The sequence below is a fragment of the Enoplosus armatus genome, chromosome 1, assembly GCF_043641665.1.
Source record: "Enoplosus armatus isolate fEnoArm2 chromosome 1, fEnoArm2.hap1, whole genome shotgun sequence".
In the NCBI taxonomy this organism is placed as follows: Eukaryota; Metazoa; Chordata; class Actinopteri; order Centrarchiformes; family Enoplosidae; genus Enoplosus; species Enoplosus armatus.
Window position 1 is genome coordinate 30,203,445 of NC_092180.1, and position 12,216 is coordinate 30,215,660.

The following is a 12,216-nucleotide window of genomic DNA, read 5'->3' on the forward strand; positions in this document are numbered from 1 at the left end:
AGGAGTGGTGGAATGCTAGGGAGGTAAACGCCGAGCGATGGAGTTGGAAAATGGCAATAAACACTGTGAGAACCTCACCCGCCGAGCCTCATACAGCACAGCAATTTACTACACCCAGTGTGGTTATAAGATATTTATACTCGCGTTGACAGTGTGTATTCATTTTGTGGCCGAAACTGCTGGAAAACCTTTTGACGAGACTTTGGAACAGACCAAACGTATTTCAGTGGAGTCGCTGGCGTGGGGGGCGCGAATTTAAACCTGAGCTTATCTTTGTGTGCCGAGTTCAACTGTGGTGACTTGAGTTTGCAGACGGAGACAGGGGTCAATAGTCCAAGTCTTGAATGGTCCAGGCTCTTCGTCATCTAGCAGCCCAGCCCTTAGACCGCTGCAACTCCTGGCCTGCGCGTCTTTTTTTCCGGAATGAAATCATCATCATCGGGATATAAAATGACATTAAATGACATTTCGCGTCACTGCTATATCAACAAACTGCCATTGTTGTCTCATATTCTCCTCCCTCTCTCTGTCTCCCGCCCTGTCAGGACTTGGAAGCGCTGGAGTCCGTCCTGTGTTCCAGGTCCCCGGAAGGCAGCGCTCAAGAGGCCTGGGAAAGTCGCGGCGGCGGCGGCGGCGGCGTAAACCTGGCCGGCTCGCGCTCGTCTTCCGGTCTGAGCCGGCAGGAACGCAGCAGGCAGCTGTGGGACGACATCAGCATGGTGGAGGACGACTCCAGTAAACTCAACGCCCTGCAGCTTCGCCTGGACGAGTCCCAGAAAGTCCTGCTGAAAGAGAGAGAGTAAGAGAGACAGAAAATCCATATATATATATATTGATATATATATATATATATATATATACAGACATAACAACAGTTGGATCTGTTGCAGCAGTAGAGAATTCAGTTAGAATGTCCCGTTTGATGACACTGTCAACTTGTACTCCACTCCAGATATAGTTATTTTGCAGATTAATATTTAATCTGCAAAACATGTATTCAATTTTTAAAATGCAATACATTCTTATAGGTTAACCTACCCAACAATATGTTAAACAGTTGATATTAGCTCTTCCACCACCTGCTGCAACAATAAGTGCATCGGTAGCAATCATCCCAGTTTTATGATAAACATAACGCCGAAAGAGGCCAATCTGCGGAGTGAGTGGTTTCGCTTTTAAGGACGTTTTTGCCGCCAACACTGTAGATTCAAGGGGCACTCCACCAACTTTACATATCAGGATCGTCACTCTTGTTTGTGGAGTACCATTCAGTTCAGCGAAAACAGTTGTGTAATACTGAAGCGCCCGGTCCGTTCGAGCCACGACGCCGACTCACACCTCCGCTCGGCCGCCTCTGTCTTCAGCAGGCCGACTTACGGCGGAACTTTACTGGACAGAAATGGTTTTCAAGCAGGCATTTCTCCTGATCAGTTCAGTGAGAGGTTGCACGCGAACGACGACTTCTGAACAGTGTAAACAAGACCCTGTTTCGTTCAGGGTCTATTGTCCCTGCATCAAAATCAGCTTGTTAAATCAAAACGTCCTATATTTGCCATATAGTTTATACAAAGCACAACGTATCAATTCGTATTCGGCCCCTTTTGTTCCTGGTCTCCTGAGTTCCCTGGCTATCGGCCGCTGTCACCTTAGCGTGAGCTCCGTGCTGTCGTAAAAATTAGGACACCAATGAAAGGTGCAGTGACAAATGGCTGATGATTCAGTGTTGTGAGCTTCTTAACGTGTAAAATGTAAAATGTGAAGACATTTGCTCACTCCGACAATAACCCATGAAAATCGCTAATGTGTGTTTGTGTCTTTTGTGTCGTCCACCCCCCCCCCCCCCCCCCTTCCAGAGACAAGCTCGCGCTGAGCAAGAGCATCGAGAGGCTGGAGGCTGAACTCAGTCAGTGGAAACTTAAATACGAGGAGCTCAGCAAGAGCAAACAGGAGGCCCTCAAACAGGTGAGGCACCCCACGTAGTCAGAGAGAACATGTCTGTGCGTGGATCCCCCCCTGTTTTTCTGAACAGTGGAGCACTGGTCTGTCCACATCCCGTCGTGTGCCCAACATTTATTTGTGACTGACCTTCCTTGTTTTTGGCTTTTAAGTGAGACTCGGGTCATTATTTGAATACTGACTCTTATTTGATATTTACGGTGCCATGCAGGGTGCCTGCCGGTGACCAACAATCCATGACGTACAAAGTGTCATGACTTAGTCCCTATCAGGAGCTGGACTTTTGCCTTATATATATATATATATATATATATACTAAAATACAATACAATGCAAAGTCATGGGATTTAGGGGCGGCTCCGCTTTTATGAGCTCAGCCAACATGGACTGTGTGCGCGACACCAAAGTCCTGTTTCCTGTCAAAAAAGGGTCCCTTCGTAAAACGCAGTAGAGCGGCCTGTTTCTGTTTGAGCTAGTTGTAGTGTACCCGAATGTAACTAGAGATATTTAACTTCTGGGGAAATTCTTCATCACATCAAGCTCTAAACTATAATTGCAGGTAATATGTTCATTTAATTTGATGAATAATTTTCTTATTTAGGGGGGGGGGGGGGGGGTTGAGCTGAGTAAGCAAAAATTCCACTGTAACCTGTGTTGAAATAATAGAAAATGAATTAATCACGCAAAGTAGAATTCTGGTGCTGTGATTGTCTTTGATACGTAGATGGTAAGAACTTCATATGTCCTCACAATATCGCAGTGAACTTAAGTTCCTTCTGTCGGAGGTCAGACGTCCAAGGTCACGGTCAGAGTATGGGTCCGGGCCCTCCTCACCAACACTTAGTCTTCAGCACGATTGAATAGAATTGAATTTACTTTGTAAACAATGGTGTCTTATCTTGAACTTGAGATATTCCAGCCCCCCTCCAGGCAATGCCCAGATGTTCCTGACACCATTTCTCTATTCATGCAAACATTAGATACAGATATAATTGATATGCTGAGTACATTGATTGAAAGTTTACTGCAACGCTTGGGCGTCAAGATGACCAAAGCGGCACCCATAGAGTGTAGGGCTCTGCAGAAACCTGGCTAGCGTCTTGGCAGTGTTACACCACACGGGGGCAGTCCAGGCCTGCAGAGAGGAGAGGGACAGAACACAGCTAACACAGGGTGTCGTGGGAAAGGGTCACTATATGACACCATCAGTTTGATAAAAACCAGCAGAGAGACAGAAAGGGGGGGATAGGTCAGAACACATGGCAGATGTGTAGATGGTGAGGACGGGTGTTTTTGAAGATATGCTGGGTAGGAGAGATGGAAGGGATAGAAGCAGGATAGGGCAAAACGCTGAAGGAGGAGAGGAGGCAGATGAGACGCAGGCAGAGATGCAATGATCAGATAAGAACAAGGAGGGATGAAAAGGGACGATAACGGAGACCGGGTCATCCTTATCTACACGCTTCCCGTTGGTTCCAGAAACGCAGCACTGAGCACTATTTGTTTACTTTAAAAGCTTGTATTGGTGTTAGTAAGGAACCCTTCCCTGTTGTAACGACCTGTCAGTTTACCTGATCGTGAAATATACATCATACATACGATCTGGGCTTTCAGCGTCTTTGTAGAGTTGCACCTTTAAAAACAGAAGAAATGAGGACTTTCTAATTCTTTGATACTGTGAGGGTTCAGTGGTCCTGTGGTGTTTTCTCAAAAACATGAAAAATAACAGGGCAATATAAAACACCCAGGCCTTTGACGTTTTGTCTCCCCCCCCCCTTCCTAACACCATCTAGCTGAACCTGCTGAAGGAGATGCACCAGGACGAGCTCGGCCGCATATCTGAAGACTTGGAGGACGAGCTGGGTGCCCGAACCAGTATGGACAAGAAACTAGCTGAACTACGAGCTGAGGTGAGACGGAGCTGCCATGCCAAGGTGCTGGTCTCCATCGGGACCAACTGAGGGTTCAGTGTCTTGCTCAAGGACACTTCGACACGAGTGCCGCTCTAACCAGCTTTACCTCCCGTGCGACAGTGCTACCCACTGCGCCACCATGTTGTCATTAGAGTGCTGCAGGAATGAGTCCTAAAGCCCGGAAAGTAGTTAGCAGAAGTTGTCACGGATCCTATATCTATCTATATAGATATATAAAAGTGAAGCTCAGCGGTGGTGACGTTGAAGTAATGCGACCGTGGTGTAGTTCCTTTATAGCCTAATGTTAGCTTTTTGCTCCTGACGATTCCATTTACGCTTCAAAAACCCTAAAAGTGGCGTTCTGAACAAAACTTGTGAGTATCATAAACTTTTGTTTTGCCACAGAGTGGCGTATAATCCTGTTTACACTGCCATCTCGTGGCAGCTACATGATCTCTGTCTTCATCATGTGCAGTACAGTCTGGTCAGAACAACAAACTAGTAGTTTCATAGTTAGTAGTTACTACTAGGACTACAGATACAGAACATAGTTCAGATTCCTGCTGTAGGCACTCTCTCTCTCTCTCTCTCTCTCTCTCTGTATTTTCACAGGACAGGCGTGAACACTTGTGCCCTGCATTTAATCATGTCACCTCTGCATGTTTCCGTCTTTTCCTTCTTTATGCTCACAAGCCAAAAACCTGCTTAACTACAGAGTGTGGCAGAGTTTTTATTTCTACACCTGTAAAAATGTCATCGGCATCAGTTGCCCTCGTTGCCCCTACCATGTTTGGCAGGGATGCTCGACCCTGAACCCCCAGTTCCAGTTCGGCTGGGGACCCCCCGTTTGCGTGTCATCTCTCTGCTGTTGACTCATGAAGGCATGAACAGCATCTCAAAAATGTGCAGAACATTTAAATGTGTTGACAGGAAGTGTTAGTGTCATCAGTAGCTTTACACATTATCTTTAGTTTACTGCAACAAATCAATGTAGCAGGACAGGAAGTGACTGGCCCGCTGCCGTTTAACACAAAGGTTCAACCCATTCGTGAACCTTTGTGTTAGCGCCAGCGTTGATGGGTACGCCTAAAATCCATCCATCGCCTCGGCGTCCTCAGCCTCTATTCCTCTTTGCTCGCTGTCTCTGTCAGATGGAGAGGCTGCAGGTGGAGAACGCTGCGGAGTGGGGGCGCAGGGAGCGCTTGGAGACGGAGAAGCTCGCCCTGGAGAGGGACAACAAGAAGCTGAGGGCTCAGGCTGAGGACCTGGAGGAGCAGCTGGCCAGGAAGCGCCGGCAGGCCGCCTCCGCACTTGACACCGACCTCAAGGCCATCCAGAGCGAGCTGTTCGAGAGGAACAAGGTGGACATCCCAGTGCTTTCACTGTGCTACGTAGACCAGAAACAGCCCCCCTCTTTTCTTGTCAATCCTTTAATTCAGGTTTTCAGGCTGTTGAGGGAATATCCCACTATTCCTATGAGCTATAATAACATTGTCCTAACGGCCCGAATTATAATAAACCAGAATAATCATTTTAATTCCACAACCATTGCTACACCAATACATACAGACTGATGTTAGGGAGTCTGTGCCGTGACCTCGTCTTTCTGGAACACTGTCAGCAGTGTGTGTGTGTGTGTGTGTGTGTGTGTGTGTGTGTGTGTGTGTGTGTGTGTGTGTGTGTGTGTGTGTGTGTTTGAGATTGATTTTGTTTTGTGTGTAGTGTTGAAACTGTGGTATTGATCTGGACAGAGAATGAGAAACAGGACAAGCGATTGAGACACTAGATGTGCACACACACACACACACACACACACACACACACAGGTTGATTGATAGTAGAATCATCTTCAACCCCAGCCAGGGCTTTGGGCATCACTACTACTGCACAGATTGATGTTCAGTGTCACACTGCAACACACTCATCTGTACACACACACACACACACACACACACACACACTCCCTGGAGGAGTAATAGGGGGTGAGAGAAAGCAGAAGTTAATATTTTGTTTGCACAGTGTGTGTGTGTGTGTGTTTGGTCATTTATGATCCATCTTTTAGGCTGGTGATAGCTGAAATGTTTGTTTGTGTGTGTGTGTGTGTGTGTGTGTGTGTGTGTGTGTGTGTGTGTGTGTGTGTGTGTGTGTGTGTGTGTGTGAGCTCATCAACACCTGCGTGATTTGTGATGCTGGGATCCCCCTTTGCCTTATGTGTTACTGCGAAAGCAAGCAAACACACACACACACACACACACACAGTCGTGTTTCCATCACTTCAGAGGACATTACATTGACTTACATTCATTCCCTGGAGACTTACCCTAACTCCCACTTCTTGCCTGCCCCTTACCCTAACCCTTAAACCAAGTCTTCATGATGGGAACTATGGGGACTTGCGTTTTTGTCCCCGAATGGATGGTGAGTCCCCACAATGTGACTGTGTAAACAGATTCATGTCCCCACAAGATGAGTTAGCCAGCATTCAGACCAAATCCGCCAGTCCTCCCTTTCATTTTGAATGTGGGTAGTGCGTTTGGGCTGCAGCGGTTAGACCCAACGTCATGCTGCGGTGGCCAATCACGTAGGCCGGGGGGGGGGGGGGGGGGTTAAAGTTCATAACATGACGTCACACGAATGGGCCACGTAGTGTCACTCCCACACCGCCGCACAACCCTAATACATGTCCACACACACACACACACACACACACACACACACACACACACACTGTGTGTGCTTGTGTAATTCAAGATGTAATCAATTTTCATTAATAGCTCTGTCTGCGTGTGTGTGTGTGTGTGTGCGTGTGCGTGTGATGATCTCTAGTCTCCTTACATGACCCTATTAGCAGCCGGTTGGGTGGCACCAGCAAGTATGTGTGTAAGTGTTGTTCAATGTAAGTGGCCCCCATTACCACCCGTCCCACAGGGTTATTTATGAAGCTCTCAGGTTTATTTAATGCTGCAGTTAGAAACATGCACATACACACACACACACACACACACAGACACAGGGGGTAAAACGAAATGAATCAAATGTAGAGACAGAATAATTACTCCAGACATGACGTCTGAGAGAAAAGCAACAGGGAGAATTAGCTCGCTGTGTCAGGAGGTAGGAGGAGGAGTAAGGTGGCAAAGACGAAGATCAAAGGGGAGAGGGGTAGACGGAAGGATGCAAATGACTGTGAGGAAGACGAGGAGAGGGAAAAGATAAAGAAACGGAGAGATGAGATGTGCTCATAGAGGCCGAAGAAACCAGCTTCACACCCCCAGCCCCCCCCCGTGATCTCATTGACACTTGACGCTTGCGACCGTTGGATCGTTTCGTGAATCGTGATCGCCAGGCCTCGATAACCGTCTGCTTTTGGGTCATAAAGGCAGGGATTCAGTAAGGACTAGGTGACAATTTTGTGAAATTTGGGTCATTGTGCATGGAGGTGTCCAGCCTTTGTAGGTTTCACTAATATTACGGCCCGAAGAATCTCACCACTGCGAGAAGGAGGCTTATCAGTTCTGCCCAGCACGGGCTTCAGTCGCATGTGAAGGTTAGCTAGTGACTTCTTAAATTAGCTTATTTTCTGTCATAAAATGTTTGGATATGTGTTGTTTAGGTGCATATAAAGACTTAAATATATATGTATATATGTATATATATTTGTATATATATATATATATATATATATATATGTGTGGTTTCGTATGTGTGTGCTACTTTCTTGTGCTTCTCACCTCTAATAGTTGTGTCACCTGCTCCGTCTCATCTGTGTCTCTGCATTTTCATCCTCATTTCACTCTTTTATTGAGCTGATCTGTTCTGACCAATCTGGTTGGAGCAGTGCCTATAAGTCCCCCCCCCCCCATTGTATCACTCCACTCGTGGGCAGCCCTGATTATAAAACCAAATTCTGCTATTCGCTCTGTGTGTGTGTGTGTGTGTGTGTGTGTGTGTGTGTGTGCGTGCAAGGGAGAGAGACTTTACTGTCTAAATTAATGCTAAATTCAGTATGGCGGGGGGGGGGGGGGCGATTCTGGCGATTCTTTGTGTGCATTTGTGGACGCTTGCAGGGGTTCGCGTGTTCACGCCAGTCTTAATGAGCTGGCGTTATGTACATCAGTTATTTTGATTCTGATTCTGTTTTGTTTGATTGTTTTTCGCACATCTTAAAGAACCTTTTTGTCAAGATGATGCATGTGTAAACATATTTCAGGGCAGAAGCCTGTGGTTTATTTGTGTGTGTGTGTGTGTGTGTGTCTTTGGTTTAGCGGAACAGATGTAGCAGCAGACTTCAGGGTCTCTCCAGTCAAGGAGAAACATTTAACAGGCGTAACACATGTACACGCACGCACACACACACACACACACACACACACACACACACACATTGTGCTTTTGTGTGTGAGCAATTTGGCACAACCAAACACGAACCCATGATAGAGTATTGACACACACACACACACATAATTAACTCAAATGAATAAGCATACACGCACATACATAAAGAGACATACGCATATTCATACTCGTACATCCCTCAGTAATCCCTTATGTTTAATAGAATCAGGGACTCCCAGCCTCTCGCCCCCCCACCCCCACCCCTGTTGTCTCCTCCGTCTTCCTCTGCCCTCATTCATTACACAGTCTTGAAATGATAAAACTGCAGGGAATATTGAGGTTTCTGGCCTGCATGTCTGCTTTGAGGCGTACAGTAGAAGCTTGCTTCATTCGTCAGGCCTTTTCTCTGACAGATAGGAGGCCAGGGACGGCAGCCAAGACCGCAGCGCTGTAACACTGTATTTTCATTTTGGCGTAGTGGCAGTAGCAGACCCTGTCTTCATAGCTCAGATATCTGTATGCTGTATGATATGTAATATGTACTATAGCTGTTGGAAATGGTTTTTAATTTAGCCAAGTGGGGATAAGCCGCGGTTTTGTTTTCACACCGGCAGCCCTTTCTAGGCGTCACTTTTTCTCAGGAAGTGGATATTTTGGGATGTCCTGTCGGCCAAGGAGATTAAAGTTTAATGAACATGTGGGGAAACTGGGCTAATGAAGCCATCCAGGAGGATATGGGAAGAAAATGGGGGGGGGGGGGGGGGGGGGGCACGCATGAGAAATATATATATATATATATCTTTTTCATTACAATTTGAGCACATTGTGGCTAAATAGTGTCTCCTTAGACACTATTAATTCCATCCTAAATTAATCTGGATTATTTTTTTCGCTTAACGAGTTAATTGTTTGTGTATTACAATTTCTCAGAGTCCGACCTGACATTTTCAGATTGCGGGTCTAGTCCTACCAACAGTAGGACTACAACAGTAGTTGTACAATTTCCCCTCGGGGATCAATAAAGTATTTCTGATTCTGATTCTGATTCTGATTCAGTCCAAAACCTAAAGATGTTTTATTTTACAATTATAAAAACAGCAAATCCTCACATTTGAGTGTCTGTGGATGCCAATATTAAAAAAAAAATTTGGTTTGTTTCCACATGATGTGTGACAAAATGCACAGAATCTTTCAGATCCAAAAAATTAAATTAAATTAAAAAAAAAACGAAAATTAAAACGACCTTAAAAAATACTTTTTGTTTTCATTGTCACGTGCAACATCAACTTGAAAATAAAAAATGCAAAATTGACTTTTGCACCCCCCCACTCCCCCAGTCCAAATTTTAGCTTGCATTGGATCAAAATTGAAATGACAGAGGCGTGGAAGAATCCTGCCATTATGAACCTTTGTCATTGGATTTCATAGATCATGCGCTCACAAATGGAAAATCCATTTCCATGTGATTCAACGATTTTATTTCAGTATTGGCAGCCAACGACTTCTGTACTGTGAATGTTTGCCTTTTCTGCTTGACAAGTGACGTAAACAATGAGTAAATCGGTTTATTTTCTGTAGCCGGTCGACTGATGGATATGTGATAGATGGATACTTGTACATATGAATAAGCATAATTTCCTAACATTATGAGCGAATTATTTAAAATGTCCCTGTCTGGATGTTGGGTCTCTCTCTCTCTTGTGCAGGGCTGCACTCAATTGTCTTTGTTCTTATGCTTCACCTTTATGTTCCTGTAGAATACCACCCTTCCAATTACTACCTGCCCCTCCCCCACTGCTCCTCATCCCTTGTCATTCTCAAGACCCACCCCACATCCCCCCCTTCGCTTTTTTTTATAATTTATTATTATTCCCTGCATTACCCTGCCGCTCTCTTTGTTTGATCTGGCTCTGGGGTTACACTAGTATATGTGTGGCATTCAGGCATTTTGCCTTTATTATCATGTAAATATTCACTGGGGGGGGGGGGTCGTCTATGTGCCGCCTCTTAAGGAATTTGTTATTATTTGAACAACAGATAAAACACTGTGTGTTCCCTCCGTGCATGGAATGTTGTCAGTGAGAACAAACGAGCTTATATTCCAGAGGTTAAAGCTAATTCTGTGTTGATAGCTAAAAGAATCAAATATTTCATACATAGTAAAGATAACGGCTGGATCAAATACCGATATGAATAGATAAGTGAAGGGCATTTCCCACTCCTCGATCCGGGCTTGTCTTTTATCGTTCCAGTAGATGTCCCATTTCTCTCCATCGTAATGCCATATACATTCCCGAAAAGCTTCTTGGAAGCTGCTCCGTCTGGGGAGCCATTAGGCGCGAGACGGCAGAAAGGGAGGCTGAATCAACGCCGTCAAAGCACATGAAAGTGCTGTGAGTGACAATGGTGAGTTATTGATGATGCCATTAGCTCCAAGTGCAGACTCTCCCCAGCTAATCCCAACGCAAACCTGGGGAGCGGAGCTTTTTGTTGACTCAAGCCTGACCACGACCACAATTGCCTAAAATGACACCCTGACAAACAGATGAAACACGACCAAATGTCAGCTTTCAGACATGTCCATTTAGAGGCCGTTACACCCATGTGGCTCTTGTCAGGGCGTCTTGGGTGTTGTTACTGGTCTTTCAGGTTGTGTTTTTTTGCTCCTAGTTTTCTTCTCTAACCCAAACCCTAACCCTTTAACCCTAAACCTAACCCATTCCTAGAAAGAAAAAAAAAAAAAAGATCTAAAAGATGAATGCTTCATGCACCAAGATAACAAACGCAACAAAGACCGGCAGCACTTCAAACCAGCCCACCTACTGTACACCCTGGAAAAAGGGACCCCTACAGGCAGATTCTGCAGGCCAAATCCACAAATATGGTGTACGTGATCACCTGTATCCATTGTGGAAAACTATACGTAGGGGAAACAGGAATTGAATTTCGAATCAGAATCACACAACACCAGTATATGATTAAAAAAACAAAAAACAAACTGGCCTTTAAACCCGTTTCCAAATCCACGGTCTGGAAAATATTCAATTCCAGGGTGTGGAGAGCATTATCAACTCTTGACAGCACTCATGTACACTTTCTTATAATTAAATAGGTCATTTATTACCTTGTATATGAAATACACATTTGCTATATCCATAATCCACAACTATCATCAGCAAGAAATACCTTCTTTAAGTTTCCCCTGTTACCTTCGGCATGTCTAAAAGCTGCTTTTATAGCACTTATTATCAACAACCCCCTCGTGAATTTAGAGTTTTACCGATTACATTTTATTTGTATTTATTATCCCTCTGACTGATGATGGGGAATTTCCTGTCTGAAATATTGTTTGATATACATTTTATTATTGTTTTATATATATTTTTTTATACTCAGGCCGTTCGTCCATCTGGTGACCGTTCATCTATCTGGTGACCTTGGTCTCTCGGACCTGGGGCCACACCTCTGAGGCCTTACTGGCACTTCTTTCGATAAGATGTTTTACCACTAGAGGACTTTTATATAGATTTCTGCTTTTACTTTTACTCGCCCCGTCACACCTCAGACAGTAGTCCGACCCTCTTTTAACCAGTGAATTTGTCACCTCTCGGCATGCCCTCTCTCTCACCAGACAGCCTTTTCATAAATCTGTGTAAATCTACGACTTGTGCTCCACCCCCCCCCCCCCAAAACTACAAGGCAACCTCACATTCAAACTGTTGTGGTTCTGAACCATGGTCTTTATTGTCTTGGGTACCTGCTTTTCAAACTAAAATGGGTTGTTTTTTTTCGTTGATCTTTAAGAGATCCTTCACTCTCAATAATCGATATTGGTATCCAGTATTGATCAGGCTGTAATTGACATGAGACTGGATCTGTAGATAAACTCAATGGACGGGGAGACAATCTTGCTAATGACATATTATTACTGCAACTAATGATTATATATTTTCATTTCAAGTATTTCAGATCTTTGGATCATGAGCAAATCCCACAAAGCAATTCATACTTC

General features: G+C 44.8%; 1 protein-coding gene across 1 annotated transcript in view; it reads left to right on the plus strand.

Moving 5' to 3' along the window:
* Positions 1 to 12,216, plus strand: part of ccdc102a (coiled-coil domain containing 102A) — a 51,597-nt gene that overhangs the window by 32,280 nt on the left and 7,101 nt on the right. Inside the window, exons 4-7 of the mRNA XM_070909279.1 lie at positions 546 to 799; positions 1,854 to 1,962; positions 3,750 to 3,866; positions 5,021 to 5,230. Of these exons, the coding sequence (XP_070765380.1) occupies positions 546 to 799; positions 1,854 to 1,962; positions 3,750 to 3,866; positions 5,021 to 5,230 (690 nt within the window). The remainder of the gene's footprint in view (positions 1 to 545; positions 800 to 1,853; positions 1,963 to 3,749; positions 3,867 to 5,020; positions 5,231 to 12,216) is intronic.